General features: G+C 39.6%; 1 protein-coding gene across 6 annotated transcripts in view; it reads right to left on the reverse strand.

Moving 5' to 3' along the window:
- Positions 1 to 21766, reverse strand: part of UBE2E2 (ubiquitin conjugating enzyme E2 E2) — a 366525-nt gene that overhangs the window by 41008 nt on the left and 303751 nt on the right. For 4 of the 6 annotated variants that reach the window (XM_027086525.1, XM_027086520.1, XM_027086527.1 and 1 more), the window contains one exon: positions 21473 to 21620. In XM_027086525.1, coding sequence (XP_026942326.1) covers positions 21473 to 21620 — 148 coding nt within the window. Of the gene's footprint in view, positions 1 to 16979; positions 17009 to 21472; positions 21621 to 21766 lie in introns of those variants that run through there. The other 2 variants (XM_027086526.1, XM_027086524.1) reach the window with 2 other exon arrangements.

Below are 21766 nucleotides of genomic sequence, written 5' to 3' on the forward strand. Positions count from 1 at the left end.
CACACACACACACACACACACACACACACACACACACACACACACACTGGAATACTACTCAGCCATAAAAAAAAACCAGCGAAATTTTGCCATTTGTAGCAACGTGGATGGACTTGGAGGGTATTATGCTTAGTGAAATAAGTGAGACAGAGAAAGACAAATACTGTATGATATCACTTATATGTGGAATCAAAAAATTACAACTAGTTGTATCAATAAAAAAGAAGCAGACTCACAGATATAGAGAACAAACTAGTGGTTACCAGTGGGGAGGGGGGGGGCAACATAGGGGAGGGGGAGGTACAGACTACTGGGTGTAAGATAAGCTCAAGGATGTATTGTACAACATGGGAGACATAGCCAATATTTTGTAATAACTGTAAATGGAAAGTAACCTTTAAAAATTGTATAAAAATATATTAAACAAAATGAGAAGCACCAAATACAGTGCTCAGGACTCAGTAGGTTCAAAATTGGCCAGCTGCTGCTGCTGTGTTATTACCATTTTCACCACCATTCGCATCACCAAACCCAGCAAAAGAAGGGGAGAAGTCAACGGCCACTAGTCCCCTCACTGCCGCCTGGTGTTCATGCTGCAGGGTTGATTCCGTTCCAGCTGCAGCGGCAGAAAGGGCTTCTCAACATCCCTCTCCTGTCTTTCCCAACCTGGGTCCGACTGTCACTCGACAGGTTAGCCATTAGCGTAAGCTGTTTGGTGTCTCTACGGAGCTGCTTTTAGAAAGTGGATGGTGATTCTTTGAAAAAGTGTTCTTATTGTGGTAGAATACACATAACATAAAATTGACCATTTTAAGCCATTTTCAAGTGTGCAATTCAGTGGCATTAAGTACATTCAAATCGTTGTTGGATGGTGATTCCTGACAGGCAATATTTCTGGGCCTCCCAGGGACAATCTGGAGGACATTTCTTTTTCCTCTTGAGCCCAGTGATGTCCCTGGGAGATGCCTAAGGATCACCTTCGGTTCACACACTGTACTACGTGCAGCCTTCACACCTTGGTACTGAGCAGGATTTACTGAGACCCTGGTCTAAGTTTCTTCCTGCCATAAAAACATTTATTTTCACCAGGAGTGAAATCAATCCAACAGTGGCTGGTGAAAGCCCAACTGGTCATGCGTAATTAAGGCATGAAGTCAGACCTAAATTTTATCTCTTGGGCCACAAATAGAAAATCTACACTGTAAACAGATTTTCAGGGGGAGAGATGAGAGCATAAGGATCATAATGCCGTCACTTATTTGGTGACTTAAACTGCATGACACCTACCGCCTCTATAACTATGTAAAGAATGTTAGATGAGAGAACATTTAAGAAGAAAACCTCATAGCCATTTATGGATTTCCTTCTTGGTGTGAAAAAAATTTTCCATCCTATCTTGTGGTTGATTACTACGATGGCAATGTATGTCACTGGGTGCTATATTAAAATAACTATGTAACATACATTTTGGAAGTAAAAATGAAAAGTTCTGCTAAAGCATTCTAATCCTCTATTAGGAAGACCACAACAGGAACAGGAGGTTACATTTCTTCCCAATGCCCAGCAGATGGAGGGTGATGCCTGTGCCTATGCTTCCTGTTCCCAAGGGGCCGTCCCGAGGAGTCACCTTGCTGACGGCCAAGAGGAGCTGAGGCGACACTTCATTACCAAAACCCCTTGAAGCAAGTGGAAATGAATTCCCCTGTAATTCTGAAATGCGTTATTATGTTTATTTCCTAATGAGTTTCTAATTCTCTGTAAATTGAACATAGTACAAGTGAACAGTAAATACACACATTACTAATTATTTATAAAAAAGAAGTTAATTCCTCAAGACAAAGAGGGAAACTTCGTAATTTTAGGAATGAATCATCAGTGACTGGAGTGAATGGAAAGAGACTGATGCTTTAAAATTATGAAGGGTACCGGGAATGTTTACAAAGTAACCACAACTTACTGCAAGTCTGAATATTTGCACATTTCTACTACAGCCAACATAAATTTCTGACCAGTTTAACAGGTAATATTTTGGTTCTAATTAAGCAAAAGCCATGCTAGTCAATTCTTAAGCGCTTACATATGAAGAAGAAAAGAGCTGAATAAATCTGAAAATATTAATTAAAAACTACAATAATGCTTCATAAACTAACTTAAAAGGTTGCCTTTCTATCAACTAAAAATTTAAAAAAAATTTTTTTATTGTGGTAAAGTCACATAATATAAAATATACTATTTTAACCATTATCAACTAAAATTTAACTTCAGCTTTTCTCATTTTAATTTACCAACACTTATTTTAAAATTTTAGGTATATAAAAATTTAAATTATTTACTTAAAAATTCAAACCGTAAAACAAATGTAATAGTAAATCATGAAAATCCTTCTCTCCTACCTTACACTGTCAAATTCTAACTCCCCAAAGACTATCTGCTTTTTTTAAATAAAAATTTTATTTAGTTTTATTTTTGGCTGCGTTGGGTCTTCGTTGCTGCACACGGGCTTTCTCTAGTTGCGGCGAGCAGGGGTTACTCTTTGTTGTGATGCGCGTGATTCTCACTGCGGTGGCTTCTCTTGTTGCACAGCATGGGCTCTAGGCACGCAGGCTCAGTAGTTGTGGCGCACGGGCTTAGCTGATCTGTGGCATGTGGGATATTCCCGGACCAGGGATCGGACCCGGACCCGCGTCCCCTGCTTTGGCAGGCGGATTCTTAACCACTGCGCCACCAGGGAAGTCCCAAGAGTATCTGCTTTTTAACAGTTTGGTATGTGTATTTCCACACTTCTTCTATGCATTTATAGTCAAACACATATGTCTGAGGGTGTTTATGTGTGTGTGTAAGGTCAGTTTTTAAAAACAGATCGAAGTACATCATATTGTGCATTTTCCTTTTTTATGACTACATTAAGCATCTATTTAACCATACTGTAAGGATGCACATTAAGAACGTTCCCAGTATTTTGCTCATAATGGCAAATGCTGTGCTCTAACAATGCTGTGGACTATTCCTTGTATGTACATCCATGAGCACATGTGACTATTTATACAGGGTGGCTTCACCAAAGTGAGACTGCTGGCCAGGGGTTATGTGCATTTTACATTTTGACAGGTACCTCCAAATTGTCCTTGAAAAATGGTGTCCCAATCTAGAGTCCTACAAACAATGTATAATTGTGTCTTTCCTTATACACTCCCCATATAGGATGTCATTAATCTTTTTACTTTCGTCAATCCAGTGATTAAAGAGGGAAATCTCATTTTAGTCAGTATTTGCTAGAGTCTGAACATCTTTTCCAACGTTTCTCTGTCACAGTTCGTTGGTCTATGAATTGCTTGCTTAGGCCATTTTTTCCTACTCAGTCATTGGTGTTTTACTTGTTGATTTGTAGTTCTTCCTATATGAGGGACAGTAACTACTCTCTGCCCATGGTATATGTTGCAAGATTGGTATCTGTCAACAATTTGTGGCGTTTTTGCCATATAGAATTTAATAATTTTTATGCAGTCAAATCTGTTTGGTCGTTTTAGGTGGGAGGGCAAATCCAGTCCCTGTTATTGGAAGTGGAAGTTCCATTGTTTCTTCAAAAATTTTTTCTTTCCTGACTCTCTTTTCTGGGACTCCAATTCCAAGTATGTTAGATGGCTTCCTGTTGTCCCACAGCTCACTCTAGCTTTGTTCATTTTATTTCTTTTAGGCTTTTATTTCTCTTGTTTTATTATGAACAGTTTCTATTACTACATTCAATTTCACTGATCTTTTCTTCTATTGCACCTAATCTGCTGTTACTCCCATCCAACGTACTTATGTCAGATACTGTATTTTCTTTTTTATCTCTAGAAGTTTCATTTGCATCTTTTTAACACTTTTTCTCTTCATCATGTTTGCATTTTCCCCTACCTTCTTAAGCACACAGAATTTATTTATAATAGCCATTGTAGCGTCCTTGCCTACTTAATTCCATCACCTCTATCGTTTCTGGGTCTGGTTCTACGAATTAGTTTTTCTGCTGGTTATGGGTTCCATTTTCCTGCTTTTAAAATGCCCAGTCTTATTTTCTTGGATGTACAACACTGTGAATTTTACACTGTTGGGTGGTGGAATTTGTTCTGTTTCCTTAAAGAATGCTGTACTTTGTTCTAGCATGTATTTATTTAAGCAAAGTTTGATCCTTTCACGCTTGCTTTTCAACTTTGTTAGGGCAGGTCCAGAGTAGCCTTTGCTGCAAAGCTAATTTACCCTTACTATTACGGCAATGTCTTCTGGGGACTTCCTGTTTATTGCGAGGTGTTTCCATTCACAGGGAGTCTTGCGTGAGCTCCAGGAATCACTGTGTCTACTGCTCTGTGGAGGCTCTTTCGCTGGTCCCAGGTGGCTTCTTCTGATACATGCGCAGACTCAAATCCCTTTTCAATCTCTGGAACTTTCTCTCTGTGCAGTTTGCCATCCTATATAATGTTCTGATATGTTTTAAGCTGTCTTTAGACCTGAGACTTGTATTTTATACAAGGTAAGAGCAAAGGAACATGAGGGGTGGCAGTAAAGATTAATAAAGGCTTGGGCTTGAAATAAGACAAAGTTCCCTGGAGAGTTTTTTGGTTGGATGAGGTTGCATGAGGACATACAGTTTGTGCATTATGGGTGCTGGGAATAAAGAAGCAGATTTATACTTCATTTAATACATGACAGAGGATAGCACTGAATATTTAAATTACCTGGATTATAAAGATGGGAGACTAAAGCAGATTGAAATCATTAAGTCAAGCCTGATTTATGATTCATTCCTCCTGTTATTTTCCTTCTAGAAAGTAAATTCTGTCACATGTGAAACTCCAAATTCACAGAACTATGAAGGAGCAATTTAAAGATTTTATTCAAAAAACAAAATTGTTTTTTTAGACATCTCAAAGGTCATCACACCTTGCAGAGTTAACATGGGCCTTCAGTTCAATACATTCTGTACAACAATACTCAGCCTTCAAAGTGTTTACGGATACATAGCCCCTTGTGCCTTTACAATAACACTGCAAGACAGTCAGGGTCAGAAGCACTGTCTTCAATTCATAAATGAGTACACCGACTTATCTAGTGAGAGAAAGAGGTGGGCAACACTCTTGTCTTCCTGACACCTTCAAAACTCGGTATAATCTGGTGCCTTTGAGTTAATATTTTTTTTAACGTGGCAAAGTATAACCTTCATTGTGTTCAAACATGCCATCCACACACAGGACAAAGATGTTATGAACATCAAAATGAGATCATTGTGCTATGTGCATGATATGGCTTTGGCAGTGGTACTTACAGAGCGTAGGACTTTGTATTTAATATATTTTCCAGACTAGATTATAAAAAGAAGCTGGTTAGCTGGAGAAAGAGGCCATGGTATTAAGAAGGTATGTACTGGCTGCGAACGGCGCCCGCTCTGACACCACTCACAGTGTTCAGCCACAGTTTCAGACTTGACACGATAGCCCTTTTGAGAGCTGTCGGGCCACTCCTGCCCTGGCATACCAGAAGAACAAGAGTCACCACTTGGCACATGAAGTGAAATGGAATATTCCAAGGTTACCCTAGGCCAACAGACACTACAAGCTAAGTCATCTGGTTATAGAGATACTAATAAATAAAGCTCTTTCAAAACAAAAATAAATCAAAAAGATAGCTTGGATTTCCTTCTTTTTTCATTTCTTCTTTTTTTTAAATTAACATTTTGCTGGGTGAAAGAAAGGTTAAAAAAGTTAAGGGGAGGAGCAGCGCGGGGAAAAGACAGTCTCTTCAATAAGTGGTGCTTGGAAAACTGGACAGCTACATGGGAAAGAATGAAACTAGCACATTTTCCCACACCATATACAAAAATAAGCTCAAAATGGATTAAAGGCCTAAATGTAAGACAGGAAACCATAAAACTCCTAGAAGAAAACATAGGCAATGCACTCTTTGACATAAGTCTAAGCAAGATCTTTTTGGACCTGCCTCCTCAGAGAAGGGAAATAAAAGCAAAAATAAACAAATGGGACCTAATTAAACTTAAAAGCTTTCGCACAGTGAAGGAAACCATCAACAAAGCGAAAAGACAACCTACTGAATGGGAGAAGATATTTGCAAATGATACATCTCATAAGGGGTTAATATGAAAAATATGTAAAGAGCTCATATAATTCAATATCAAAAAACAAACAACCTGATTAAAAAATGGGCAGAAGACCTGAGTAGACGTTTTTCCAAAGAAGACATACAGATGGCTAAGAGGCACATGAGGCGATGCTCAACATCACTAATCATCAGGGAAATGCAAATCAAAACCACAATGAGATATCAACTCGCACCCGTCAGAATGTCCATCATCAGAAAGATACCAAATAACAAATGTTGGCGAGGACGTGGAGAAAGGGGAACCCTAGGGGAATGTAAATGGGTGCAGCCACTACTGAAAACAGTATGGAGGTTTCTAAAAAAATTCAAAACAGAACTACCATGTGACCCAACAATTCCACTCCTGGGTATATATCCAAAGCAAATGAAAACACTAATTCAAAAAGATACATGCACCCCAATGTTTATAAGAGCATATTCACAACAGCCAAGATAGGGAAGCAACCTAAGTGCCCATCAACAGATGAATGGATAAAGAAGGTGTGGTATATGTACACGATGAAGCCTTACTCAGCCACAGAGAAGAGTGAAATTCTGCCATTTGCAGCAACGTGGACGGACTTACAGAACACTATATAGTTAGTGAAGTCAGTCAGGCAGAGAAAGACAAATACTGTATGTTTTCACTTACATGTGGAATCTAAAAAAGAAAAAACAAATGAATATAATAGAACAGAAACAGCCTCACAGATATGGAGAACAAACTAGTGGTTACCAGTGGGGAGAGGGATGGGGGAGGGGCAAGAAAAGGGAAGGGGTTAAGAGATACAAATGACTATGTATAAAATAGACAAGCTACAAGGATATACTGTCTGGCATGGGGAATACAGCCAATACTGTGTAATAATTTCAAATGAAGTATAATTTATAAAAATATTGGATCATTATGCTGTACACCTGAAACTAACACTGCAAATGTACTCTACTTCAATTAAAAAAAAAGAGGGAGGGCAGCAGGTGACCAACAGGGATAAAAAAAGAAAAGAAAAAGAGAAGAATCAGCGGAAAAACCAAGAGGCCGGAAATACATATAAAAGAGAAGAGACCGCCTAGTAGGAAAAGGCAGAAAGGAGAAGGAATAACCAAGGAGACACCCACCACAAAGCTCCGTCCTCAAGAGACAAGTATGTGGCTGGTCCCCTTCACTTCGCCCTGCACCCAGCTCAGTGATCGCTTCGGAGGATAGGGGGCCCTTCACGCTTGAGTGAGGAGTCAAATCAGAGCCTGGGGCCCAGGCGGGGTTTGTGCAGAGGTGCTCTGTTTTTATATCACGAAGCCCAGGAAGTAAAGTGCAGCAGAGCCCCTGGGCTAATGAGGGCGGGTCAAAGGTGAGGAAGAAAGCATTTGTGAAGCTCCAGCATCTGTCTCTTTCAAAAGGTGATCTGGGTTGCACTACTTTTTGGACGACCTCTGATGTGGTCCGTTCTCTTCCTCGACCGCTTTTTCTGCTAGGATCCCTGAAGGGGGCGCTCTTCCGAAGGCGGTGATGAACAGGCCGCTGTGGGAGTGTGGCTCACCGGACACTGGCTGCTTCTGTTTGCAGGAGGAGGGAGTCTAGGGCTCTCCCTCAAGAGCATCGCTCTTCCCTCCAGCCTGCTCACAGAGCTGCTTCATCAACAAGTCCTCTGTGCGTAAAGACTCTTTAACAGCCGGTGTGATCACAGAGGGGCCTCCCCGGTGTGCCAGGGTGGTGTCAGTGAGCTCAGAGGTGGTCCTCCCGGAAGGGTCACCTGAACGGGGAATGTGACAGCCACACGGGGACTTGGGCCGAGAGAAAAGCTATCAGGGGCCCATGGCCTCTGGGCTGGGGGGTCCTTCCGAGTGGGGGAGGCAGGGGTGGGGGGACAGTCAACATCCTGGAGGGTGTTTCACGCTGTTATCACATTTTAAACATGTATCCGCTTATAAAATTTACAGTAGGTAAAATCCATGCTATGTCATTCGTAAACCAGGTACAGGTGTTTCTGACAGTAAATGTTAGAATGGTCCCATCGACCACCAACAAGTAATTAACAAACCACGACATTACAGACACGGACTGAATGGGGAGAGAAGTCTGAATTGCAAAAGAAATTAACCAACCAAGAAATAGCACTTGGAGTTTCAAAAGTGGCATATAGAGAAAAACACCACCACCCCATAACTCAGGGACTTCCCCGGTGGTCCAGTGGTTAAGACTTCGCCTTCCAATGCAGGGGGCGCGGGTTTAATCCCTGGTCAGGGAGCCAAGATCCCATAGGCTGCGAGGTGCAGCCCAAAACGAAAAGAGTGGCAAAGAGTGAAGATCTAAGAGAATTACACAGACTATTCCCAGCTCCGTAATCATCTCATAATTTCTACATATTCTAAGTGATAGAAAAGACACCTGGGGCAAATCCTTGCCTGGCATTAAGAGCGGGTACCTTTCTATGTGTGTGGAGACCCAGAGACCACAGGACAGCTGGACAACAGACAGAAAAAAATACCTCTCGTTGTTGGAACGAAACCACTTAGCAGAGCCTGATGCAGTTACGTTTCTCCTGACTGAAGCTCTCAATAAAGCCAAACAGCGAATGCTGGGTCGTTCCCCTTGGAACCTACCAGAGCAGAACTTTAATCTCAATGTTCCCCGTGAACCTACCATAGCAGAACTTTAATCTCTTATATATACCTTACTCTGCCCAAACAGAGTCAAATGATTGGCAATAAAATATCAATACTTATGCTCAATAAAATGATCACAACAGAAACAGAGTAAGTCATAATAAAGAACATGGACAGAGGTACAGAAAAGCAGCACGTATAATTAGTACGCATATTCATTATACGGGTTAATGGAGTGATGTGACTAAGCATTAAATCAGTGCTGTGCTACCTCATGACCAAAGTAAAAAAAGACGGGAGTACAGAAGGAAAGGCGGCTCATTTTAAAGAGTGAGAAACTTATTACTGGTTCTAAACTGTAAAAAACAAAACAAAACAAAAACCCACTGGGAGAGGTTATCTAGGGGAATAGGAAAGACCTGTGACCTAAAATATACAAGTCTTGCATAATTCCTTCCCTATCATTTAAAACAAATCTTGCTTTACTCTAGATTCAGCAGAATTAATGAGCCCTTTTTCCACCACTGTAATCTTTATCTTTAAATGACCTTCATTTAAGAAATAAAGAAAAAGTTAATTAAGATCTAGCCTAAATGTCCTCGACTCTTCAGAGGTTACTCAAGTAAAGGAAAGATAGTCTTTAAATCATTCTTTGGCTAAAGAGTTCTGAGTAAAAGACACATTTCCATGCGAGTAAAGATGGTGTTTACTTATACCGAGGGTCTGCTTCACTTTTCAATTTCTTATTTGTGTTTTCAGAGCCTTTCACTGACAAGGACAGAACAGATATTTCAACAGCTTTACCCAATTCCCAAAAGACCATCAGATGTTAAAGATTTAAAGACAATTTATGGGGAGAAAAACACCTCAAAAACAGACAATTTACTAAATTCTGACACTAAGAAATACATTCATTAATTGATTTTAGTGGAGGAAGACTTCAGTTTGGGGAGAGTGTAGAAATGGATAAGTACTGATTCAGACCACCCCATCATTTCCTCTGTGTTTCTCTAAAGAAAAAATAGATCACTGCTGATTTCTAACAAGGAAAACCCTCAAGTGACATTTTCTAAAAAGTAGATCGAAGAGAATTTCCATCACGAGTTAATATATACAGCAACTTTTTAATGAGATCAACTTCCAAACCAATAAATTACAGGTTATTATTGCAGGGACAGCAATAGATGACTTTATAACAAAATGTGCAGCAACAGCTAATCCATGTCTAGATTTGTATTAATTAAGGGATAAGAAAATATGCACGGGGAATGCTAAGCAGAAGTGGGTGAAAGCCAGGGCTAAAAAGTTGAGGTCAGTGAGTCTAAATCTACACCATATTATAATGAGACAAATTTAACTGACAAATATACTTTGCTGAGTCCCACTGAATTGGAGTCTGCAGAGCAAAGAGCCTCCAAGGAAAATTAAATACTTACCTTTAAAGGACATTTGATTTAAGAAAAAATTAAGCAGCATGCATTATTTTTACAAGAAAATACACTAAAGATATTTCCACTTGAAAAAAGAAAAAGCCACTACAGATACATAATCAAGCAGTACATGCATCTATAACCCCCTTTTTTTTCACCTTAGATACCCTCTTCCACGATGAACACTATGAATATACCCATGGCTAGAAATGAGTTCCCCAAACGCAACTCTCGCATGCAAATCAAAGGCTTCTTTGCCTGGTTAGAATAACTGCAACTTGAAATCACTTTTCCAGAGAATTAAACAAACAAGCAAACAAAACCCTCCCACAAACAGTAATCTTTCACTAAAAACTTTTACCGAACTAGACACAGGCTATTTTGAGCTCAGATGTGATGAATCCCAACTCTAAGCTACCCACAGTATTTGTGTTGGTTTGTTTTTAGTTTGTTTTTGGCCACGCCACGTGGCTTGAGGAATTTTAGTGCCCCAATCAGGGACTGACCCCGGGCCCCCTGGGGCGGAAGCTCGGCATCCTAACCGCAGACTGCCAGGGAATTCCTTCTCCACGGTGTTTGGAATGTAACTCCATTGAAAGCATGTGTTCTCTGCAGGCTCAAAACTATTCCGGATAAGGCTGAAGTTACTATACACCAGCCCTATGTGACCCTTGCCTAGATAAAAACCACACACATTCCTCAGGTAAATGCACCCTTCTACATAGGACCAGGGGTGGCTGGTACTCTTATGTGTCATTGCCCGAGTGAAGCCGGGTTATTTATTCATGCACTGTAGCTGAGTGATCTTTTCTAGAGTTTTTCTTATAAAAACCTAACGCTGGCATCCAAAGCTCAATATACTGTAAAGACATGTCCCCTACGTCTCCATTTATCCTAATTTCCCTTATGTATTTGAATTAGACTGTGGATGAACACGTTTCCATCACAGGAGCCAGTCTGCACAAAAGAGTCAGTCGCCGGGGTAAGGTGTGGCCACGAAGCTCTTCACTGATGTGAAGTCCTCCCAAAAGGTCCTACCTACATGCTTGCCCACTGGGCACACGGCTGGCAGGCTTCTGTCAGCTGGCCTAGGCACCTGAATATCACAAACAATATGACTAATTTGGGGAAATGCCCTCAAAGGAAAGGCAGTGCTGAATTAGGGGGAAAAAACGCTTGCATTTTTAAGAAAAAACAAATGGGGGTGTTCATTACTCAAGTTTAAAAGTGCTTCATTTCGCTCCTCCATAGGCTACTCTGCAGCAGAAAAGTTCCTCAAATACACCAAAAATATTTTGATTTATAATTTTTTCCCAGGAACACACCTGTCGTGGAAAGACATATGCCTGTGGTTTAAAGGAAGTCCTGTACTGCTTAGTACAGGATTCTTCACCAACATGACACAACCAGAAATTCAACACCCATAATGAGCATGAGGCTCCAGGACCTCTTAAAGGACAAACAGAAAGAGAAGAAAAAGAGAAAGAAGTTATTGCTGTTGGGTAGGAATAAGTCTGACATTTTAGAAGCACCTTCTTTTTAATATAAGAATTATTGCACATGCTGTTACTGACAGCCCCTTCCCAGGCCCAATTTTGAATGGAAGGCTGAGTTAGAAAATAAGGAAAAGTAAAGATGACGGCTGATCCGTTAAGGGTGCCAGACACTGGTAGGGCTACATTAACCCTTCAAATTCCCATAATTATGATATTTCTCCCCAGACAATACGATCTCAAATATCCAAATTAAAAAGGCAAACTGTTAATCATCCAATGTTTTGTCCACACAAGTGCATTTCTGGACAATTAGAGGTGTTTTAGTATGTTTCAGAATTCTAAAGTTTCCATATTAAAACACTACAGTGCATGGTAATGATTTCAAACATGTGTTACTTAAATAGTCTACCGTCATTTCTCCTTAAAAAAACGACTTCACTCAGTGGCCTACTGTCCACAGCAACACACATTGCACCCTTCAGTTGTGAGGCAACAACCCGTCCTGAAGTTGACTGTTTCATCCCTTTTAAAAAGGGTTGCCATGAAAATGGATGGTGGAAAGCAATATTATCTGAGACTAGTTAGCCTGTCTAAAAGAGTACTTGCTAACCTGTAATAATACCTCAACCCTAAATAAAAGTAAGTTTTGAATCTGTATTAGGTGAGGGATATATTAGGGTTCATTATAACCATTTTCTGTATTTTTCTGAACGTGAAAAACCCACTTTCACCCCTTTCCTTGGTAAAGCAGAGTCTACAGGGCATCCAGTCTAAACATTTTACTAATGTTCCCTATATGTGCTTAAAAGTATTCGGTCTTCACTCATTTAAAATGTCCTACAATTCATTAAAAAATAACTAATCAGGCTGGCCTTTTCTTAATTATACTGAAATGGTGAGATTTTTACTGTACACGCTGTCGTGGGACACACCAATCAGAATCCTTACAAAGGATGAGTGGACAACTCCATAATGGTTAAAAAGAGAGCGGAATTGCAGTTGCGACCCTGGGATTCACCTTCCTGCTTTAGGAACGCCAGAGCACAGCTCTTCCCTGGTCACAGCTCTTCCCTGGGTCAGAGGTAAGGAAATGGAAGCCAGAAAAAAAACAGGAAGATGATAAATCCCAGGCTGTATTTTCATATTTACCACTGGGAGCAATTTCCCCAATGGCCCTTTTCTTAAGTTAAGTTATGAAGGTGAAACTTTATGGGCACGTTTTAAGTGCATCTCACCCCATATATCAACAAATATGGTAAAGTCTAGGTTTTACCATCTTTAAAAGAACCAAACCTACGAAGGAGATATATTTAACTATGAAAGCAACAAAGCTTTTGGAGGTCAGCATTTCTGGACAATGATCTATCAAAAGAATAATAAGCAGCTAATGTTCTTTTTAACCTAGACACATTGGCTGTTCAGGAAAGATAGCAAAGTGAAGGTTATGTTAGATAAAGACTTGCCTACTGCCTATACCTGTTAAAGAAATTGAACCAGTAATTAATGACCTTCCAAAACACAAAGCACCAGGCCCATACGGGTTTACTGATGAATTCTAACCAAATATTTAAGGAAGAAATTGTAACGATTCTCTACAATCTCTTCCAGAAAATACAAGCAGAGGGAATACTTCCCAACTCATTCTGAGGCCAGCATTACCCTAATACTAAAACCAGACAAGGACATTAAAAGAAAAGGAAACTACGGACCAATATCTCTCATAAACATTGATGCAAAAATCCTCAACAAAATATTAGCAACAATATATAAGAAGAAGTATACATCACCACCAAGTGGGATTTATCCCAGGTACGTAAGACTGGTTCAATATTACAAAATGAATTAATGTAAAAACATCACATCAACAGGCTAACGAAGAAAAATCATGTGATTATATCAACAGATGCAGAAAAAACATCTGACAAAATCCAACACCCATTCACGAAAAAAACCCTCAGCAAACTAGAAATAGAGGGAAACGTCCTCAACTTGATTTTAAGAATCTACAAAAACACTACAGCAATCATCATACTTAATGGTGAGGAAGTTTTCATTTTCTCACCAAGGTCAGGAAAGAGGCAAAAATGTCCCCTCTCATTATTCCTTTTCAACATTACACTGGGAGTCCTAACTAAGAAGAAGGAAAGAAGAAAATGAAAAAAATAGTATGCGGATTAGGAAGGAAGAAATAAAACTGTATTTTTTCACAGATGACATGACTGTCTAGGTAGAAAATCTGAGAGACAAAAAAATTCTTCTAGAAATAATAAGTAATTATAACAATGCTACCGGACACAAAGTTGATGTACGAAAGTCAATTACTTTCCTATATTCCAGTAATGAACAAGTGGAATTTGTAATTAAAAACACAGTATCATTTACATTAGCACCCGATAAAAGGAAATACTTAGGTATGAATCTAACAAAACGTGTACAAGATCTATACGAGGAAAACTACAAAACTCTGATTAAAGATATCAAAAAGGAACTAAATAAATGGAGCTATTTGTGTTATGGATAGAAAGACTCAATGTGTCGAGATGCTAGTTCTTCACAACTTGACCTACAGATTCAACACAATCCCAACCAAAATCCCAGCAAGTTATCAATATTTTGTGTATATTGACAAACTGAATCTAAAGTATATGGAGAGTCAAAAGACCCAGAATAGCCAACACAATATTAAAGAAAAAGAGCAAAGTCACAGGACGGACACTTTCCAACTTCAAAATTTACTATAAAGCTACAGTAATCAAAACAGTGTGGCACTGTGAAAGAATAGATAAATAGATCCATGGAAAATAACAGAGAGCCCAGGTGTCCTTTAGTAGGTGAATGGATAAAGTGTGCTACAACCGCACAATGGAATATTTTTCAGAGCTAAAAAGAAATGCGCCATCAAGTCATGAGAAGACATGGAGCCACCTTAAATGCATATCACTAATTGAAAGAAGCCAATCTGAAAAGGTAAATACTGTATGATTCCAACATATGACCTTCTGGAAAAGGCACAATGTGTCTAGGTTTCCTATGGACACAGGAAAAAGATCAGTGGTTGCTGGGGGCTGGGATGAGAAAGGGATGACCAGGTGGCGCATGGAGGATTCTTAGGGCGGTGAAGCTATTCTATGTGGTGCTGTAACAGTACATATCATCATGCATTTGACATAACCTGTAGAGTGTACAACACCAGAAGTGAGCTCTAACGTAATCTACGCACACTGAGGGATAACCCTATATGCAGGTCCATTGACTGTAACAAATGCACACTCTGGTGCAGGATGCTGACAGTGGAGGAGGCTGTGGGTGTGTGTATATGAAAACACTTTGTACTTGCTGCTCGATTTTGCGGTAAAACTAAAACTGCTCTAAAAATAAAGTTTATTTTATGTCTACGGGCAGAAAAAAAAAAAAAAACGACTTGCCTACATGAAGCATCAATAGAAACACCAAAGGCTGATTAGGACACCTGCACCTCTGTCTCTCACCTACACACTAAAGCCCCCAATCCTTACCTGGCAACTCTTTGTCTCAAAGAGGAATCCTTTTCCCTTGTTTCACTACATGGCAATCCGAAGTCTGAACCCGTGATCAGGTAATTTTAAGTTTCCTTTATCATTCTATATTTCCTAGAAAATCATCCTTTGACAAAATGTTACAACTGGATCTTTCAGTTTCATTATTATACGCCAGTATACCTTGTAAGATAACTATAAAGGGTTTCTTTTTACAGAGTGACAAGGTAGGGAGACAATCCTTTTAATAGCATTCAAGAGTCACAATTATAAATATATAGGTCAAGGTGAATATCTCAGAATTTCTATTTTCTGGTTTTTTCTAACCTAATTTATGATGGTACAGAATAATTTCTGTGAAACATCTTTCATTCGCAAAACTGAAACGTCGTTTTCTTTAATGATGCACATTCCCTGGTTTTATTCATCCTTCTCAATGAAGCCTCAGTTCTTCTAGAACCTCCACACCCTAGACAGCATATTTCCAAATTGATCTGAGTAAGCTTATGGGCACCGATGGGGCAAGACGGGGCAGTGACCCCAGGAGTCTACAGCGAACTCTGAGCCAGAACCCAAAGCCCTTTATACATTTTTTTGGTCCCCATTTAACTCCTGGTATTTAAAATACCAGGTAGTTTAATTAACTACATATAACTACAGCGTTCTCTTTCTTGTATAAGGCATCAGGGAAGATAAATGACTACAAATTATAGTTTATTTACGTCTATATTTGGAAGTACTGATTGGAATGGCTTTTGGAATTCAACATGTAATATTCTAGAAGAGAAGCCAATTCTTCACAAACAAGGAAAACAGCCTGAAGTTAGCTGTATGTGGTACCGTGTATTTCTACATTATAAGTTTCTCACTTTAAAAAAAGTCATAGGTATCAGTAGATATCTGATGTCTACGTAGCCATGTGTAATGTCTGTTCTAGAAAAATCAAATTTTTTTTTTTGCATTCCCGTTAAGATAGCCTGCTTTGAAAACAGGTAGGCTTATCACTTTTACAGCTTTCCCTCAACTTCAGTTAAATAAATTGTTCTCTGCCAGTTCTCAAGTGTAGGAGTAGGATGGGGTATGCGGAAGCAAGGTTTGCGCTGCTGTTGTAAGCAACGGAATTCTCTTAAATTCCATTTGTGTACCTTGCATCAGCCTAAGAGTTCACAAACTCAGTGTAAATAATCCACCCAAATACATCTGTGTTGAAATAATTAATCCTATTTTACGGTCCCCACCCCTCAGCAGTCACTATCAAAAAGTTTAATATTTAATAGGAACACAATTTACTATGGAATCATAACCAGGGCAAAGGCAAGCAATTGGTAACAATCAAAGTTAACGTATCTGAGACAATTGGTGGATAAGGATTGTATTAGTTGTTTAAAAACAGGCCATAAGAGATCTGGAGCTAAGGGCTGTGATGCTGGGGAAGGAGGAGGCCATTTGAACCCTATCAAAGGGTCCCGGGGAGCAGATTCCTCCCTCCGTTTGCTGCATCTGGGAAGAACGGAACTCTCGCCAGGGAAGCTGCAGCTGCGTGCACCCTTGGCTTAATCGCTGTGTAAGGCGGAGGGTTAATTAGCTGCCATTCTTAGCTCCACTTGTTGTTCTAATAAAGATCTGCATAAATCTGAGACTGGGAGCACCCGATCCTTGATTTCATTCGGCAGATGAAGGGGGGGAGGGGAGGAGTGTGACGATTGTGGGTGTGCTCAGAGCATCTTCAAGTGACCTGGCCTGGGGCGTTCTGCCTGCTTGAAAAGCGGTGGACGAAGACCTCTCGGCTGTTTATGGACGCGGGACCCTGCTGGCCAGGCTCACGGCAGGCAGCCTGGAGTGTGAAGCAGATTATCAGGGAATGAAATCCACAGAGTGTATTTGCAAAGCACTCAGTATGGATCTCTAAAAGGAGAGGACAGATAAAAAATTCAGCCTCACAATTCTGTTTTATTATGCCTAAAAATTTCTGGCAATCATTCCTCAATATCCAATACCTGGTTTTCCAATTGCCGATTATCTCCTAAGTTGTATATGTTTTTTGGGGGGGGGAGTTTTTGCATGATACAGTGTCAGAATCACATTTAGAATCAAACCAGTTCACAAGAATCTCATGATGTCTCCTAAGGTAGGCACTATCATTATGCCTATTTTACAGACCAGAAGGCTGAGGCAGAGAGGAGTTAGTAGCCTGATGGTCACAGTCAGAATGTAGGGGAAAGCTTAGCAGCTCAGTAGAGATTTGCAGCAAAAAAAAAAAAAAAAAAGGCCTGAATGGTTCTATTAAGAACACACCACAGAAACAGAGGCTTCGGTACAAATGAACGGAGAGTGTGGAACAAAAAAGTTTATAACTACCAAGTTGTCTTTTCAGAATTTCCCCATATTATGAAATGCCAACATCTTCCATTTCAGCACTTAGGGAACCACCACCACAACAAAAGAATCAAACAAGTTCATAACACTTTAGAAAGCAACAGTAGTAGAGCAGAAAGAACTGAGATTAATGATGCCAGATGTTACGCAGATATATGAAAAAAAATTAGTAATATTTCTGGACATTACTCTGTGAATAAAGCATTTGGGACAGGAAAACTGTTGACCTTATTTTATCTCATAACTGTCAGTGTTCTCAGTATAGTTCATTTTGTATGAGGGAAAATACCCATTAATAGGCCTGAAGACCGTTATATAGGCAGATTTTAAATAATAAATCAACAGATTTCATATAAAGGATATGCTAAAACAGCTAAGAGTTTGAAAAGACAACCACGAAACAGCAAAAACCAACTTTGAAAGAGGACATTAAATAGAACAGAGCTTAAGTTTTATACACGCTTGAGAAGAGAGTGCTTACAAACAGGAGCTCTGCCATGAAAGATGGAAATGTGTTTCCTACTGTAAACTTCAGCAGTTCATGGATTAGATCATGTTCACCAAGCAGGACCACAGTCAGAGGATCCGGGAGGCTGGTGCTGACCTTCTGAGCCCATCAACCTCCTCTCCTCTGGCTGTCCCTGTGCCCCCAGCAGTGTGTCACAGCCATACTCTGGCAGCCAGCTATGCCTGACTAGGCAGAGTGTCACGGCAGGCCCAACAAACACCCCTGTGAAGTGTGAACAGGGAGACCTGCCTAGAACAGACCTGCTGGGAACAGAACAGTTACCCCTGGTGCACCCGTCCACTGGCTGGTAACGGTTGGACATCTGCCACCTGACAGATAATCCTTCCCAAGAGATAATATAGTCTCGGCACTACTAATTCAGGACTAGGCTTTTTTTTTCAGATTAAAAAATCCAAGAGGGTCCATGCTGAGGAGGTGGTGCTTGTTAGAGATTATTTAATACTATCTTCTCTCAGTTAAATGCAGCTGAGTGGGTACTTATCACATCAAATGGATGCCCATTTGGAGTCCTAAATATTCTGAGAGATAACATCAAGAACAATCCATTATGCTGACAGAGGGCTTTCACATACACCATCTCATTTTAAACTCACAGGACTCCTGTGATTTAGGTGCAGCTGAGGATAATGTCCATTTGATATAATGAACGGAGGGTGAGGAAAGTTAAATGGCTGGTACCAGGTCACACAGGTAATAAACAGTGGAGCTGGTTTTTAAATCTATATCTGCTGACTATCAATACCATGCAAGAAAGGGTGTGCAGCCCCACACTGAAACACAAAACATCTGTTCTGAATGGACCGAAAATTCTTGAAAGAGACAAATGTAAATTATGAGAAAAATATGAAAAAAGATGAAAAAAACCCCCCAGTTCATGCAGGAACAAGAGTGGGAGCCCTTATAAAGCTGGCTAAATCTGTGTCTTCATGCAAAGCCTGCCTCTGAGCTGACAGCACTTCTGGTGTTAAAATAGGTCTGCAGATTCAGTGTAAGAAAATCTTTATTCATAGTCTATCAAACTTACATTTGTGACTGTTTGAAAATAGGTTAGATTGAAGTTTAACATCAATCTAGGGAGAAAAATCAACAGAGACTAGAAGGAAGTGTACCAGAAAACAGTGTGAAATAAATCCACTGAACAAAACAATGGGCTTTTTGGACTTGTTTTTGATAACTTTGTTTAAAACCCCAGAAGTGTGAACGTACCTGTAAATGATGTGCCGATTAGAAACCTTTTTCATGTGTGTTAAAGTATGAACACTTAGTTTGTTACCATGTATTGTACAGAGAGTATTCTACTCTTATACCAGATAGGCTGTCTCTAGTTGGTGACACTTAAGGGACATGACTAGCTTTAGGTTTTTTCTTACTATTCATAGCATAATTTTCAAAATCTATTTATCCTATTTATGTGATTTTGCTTTAGCCAGGGGTGATTTTTTAATTTTTTTTGCAGAATGTGTCTCTAATTTTCTGAGACACAGAAAAAACTCTAACTTACGGAACAGAAACCTTTCTTGACTGCTGAGAGAAGGCTCTGGGGGAGCGCAGGGTCTCCTCCATAGAGAAGAGAATGAGGTGATGGGTCCATTCCAGCTCGCGTGGTTCCCTCTGGGGTAAGGACTGCCCCTCAGCACCAAGTTTTCTCTAAGTGTGAAGTGACACCTTATTCCATGTATAAGAAGTGAAGACTTCTTATTCACCTTGTGTGAGGCTCAGAAGTGCCTCATAAACAGTAGAGTCTCAGAAGTTTTTTTTGCTTTCTTTCTTTTTTCCCCAGTTTTATGGAGCTATAACCGACATATAACACTGTGAGTTTAAGGTGTACGGCATGATAACTTGACACCAAAAGTTTCCTGAATAAGTGACTTACCTCTCAAAATAAATTTTTTCTCTAAAAAACAGAAAAACCCCTCGTCTCCAAATTTCAGCAAACCCCAGAAGATAGTCCCACGTTGCAACATTTCCGAAAGGAAATATCACACACACAAAAAGCCTTTTTAAGACAAGACCTCCAAATGAGGTTATACAGTCACAGAGATAAATAGGACTGAAATAGGAATAGTGAGACTGAAAAAACAAAGTATTTGTCGTTTAGTTTTAAATTAGTACATCATGATTGAACTTCACTATCTGGCATGAAGTATGAATTAATTTAAAAAATATTTTATAATGATCTTGCACAACTATATTTTCTTTTTGGTGTTAAAACCATTAATTTGTTATATATAGTCTACATATATCACGATTTAATTAGATTGCTTTTAAATGCCTTCACTAAAAAAATTTTTATTATTGAAAAACAACAAACATACAAAAATGGAAAAGATGATAATTTCTTCACGTTTTATTAACCAGCCAGGGACCTAAGAGAGACCTCGATTCCCATTTGCCATTTCTCTCGTCTAAAACTTCACTTATCTAGTGAGTTCATTCCTGAACATGGTAGATGGAATCTCAAAAAACATTAAGACTATTAATTAACTACTCAATGAAGAATTTCTCATTGAGAACATCAATGAAAACCCCAATGAAAAACCTTTGGATTTTTGTATTTTCCAAAATACACCCAAATATGTAAAAAAATTGGCAGTTGGTTAGTCTTTTAGTTAAAAGAAGCTGGTCAAAGACGTGTAATCGTGCATCTAGGAAGACAGGAAGTAAGAATTTTCAGCATTAAGCATACCAGCGAGCCTCAGGGGCTTGGCCATAGGCTCTTTTCAGGTTTCCTGGGAAGCTGCATTTCCTCGTTGACTTTCTGGGTATTTCCTCGTTGACTTTTTGGGTATTTCCTAGTTCAGGAGTTTTTTGGCCCTAATAGCTTGTAAGGATGCACGATTATTGAGATGCGAAAATGGTGACGTCTGTGTGGTGCTGCCTGGTGGCTGTCAGATTTTAATAGCCCACGTTTCCCAAATGAACATCTTCTGGTAGGCACCTAATTAAACATCTAGCTATTCAATTTGAATTTTTATTATTAGCTCAGGCCCAGCGGCCACGGCTCACGGGCGCAGCCACTCCGCGGCATGTGGGATCTTCCCAGTCCGGGGCACGAACCTGTGTCCCCTGCATCGGCAGGCGGACTCTCAACCACTGTGCCACCGGGGAAGCCTCTGTAACGCATTCTTTAAATGCACTTCCCCATCTAAAATGATTTTTCATTCATGCTTATCACACTATGCTTTTTCCTTCTTGGCAAATAATAAGTTTTTGAAAGACAAATGACCAGACTGAATTGAAAAAGAAAGCAGTTACAAACTATGAAAATTTAAGATCAATAAGAATAAAAATAATAGTGCTAGTGGTAGTATTGGCGGTGGTAAACAAATTACTAAGGTCTGACATTCAAGCCTTGAGTAGCTCCAATTCTACACTGGATTACAAGTCTCTTACCGGGATTGCAGTCTGTAAGAAGAGAGCAGATGGACAGGAGAACTTTAGAAATGGTGAGGGCCGGACTCCAGTTGTCTTTCAGGATGTCCAGACAGATCACGCCTTGGCTGTTAATATTACAGTGATAAATTCTGGTTCGGAAGGTAACCTAGAAGAAAATGTAAAGTTGATATAAATAGACACACTATTTATTTATTCATAAAATTTTATTATAGTTGATTTACAGTGTTGTGTTAGTTTCAGGTGTACAGCTAAGTGAGTCAGTTATACATAAACATATATTCACTCTTTTTC

Source organism: Aethalodelphis obliquidens, unplaced genomic scaffold, assembly GCF_003676395.1.
Source record: "Aethalodelphis obliquidens isolate GAN/ISIS:26980383/991018 unplaced genomic scaffold, ASM367639v1 scaffold56, whole genome shotgun sequence".
NCBI classification, from domain to species: Eukaryota; Metazoa; Chordata; class Mammalia; order Artiodactyla; family Delphinidae; genus Aethalodelphis; species Aethalodelphis obliquidens.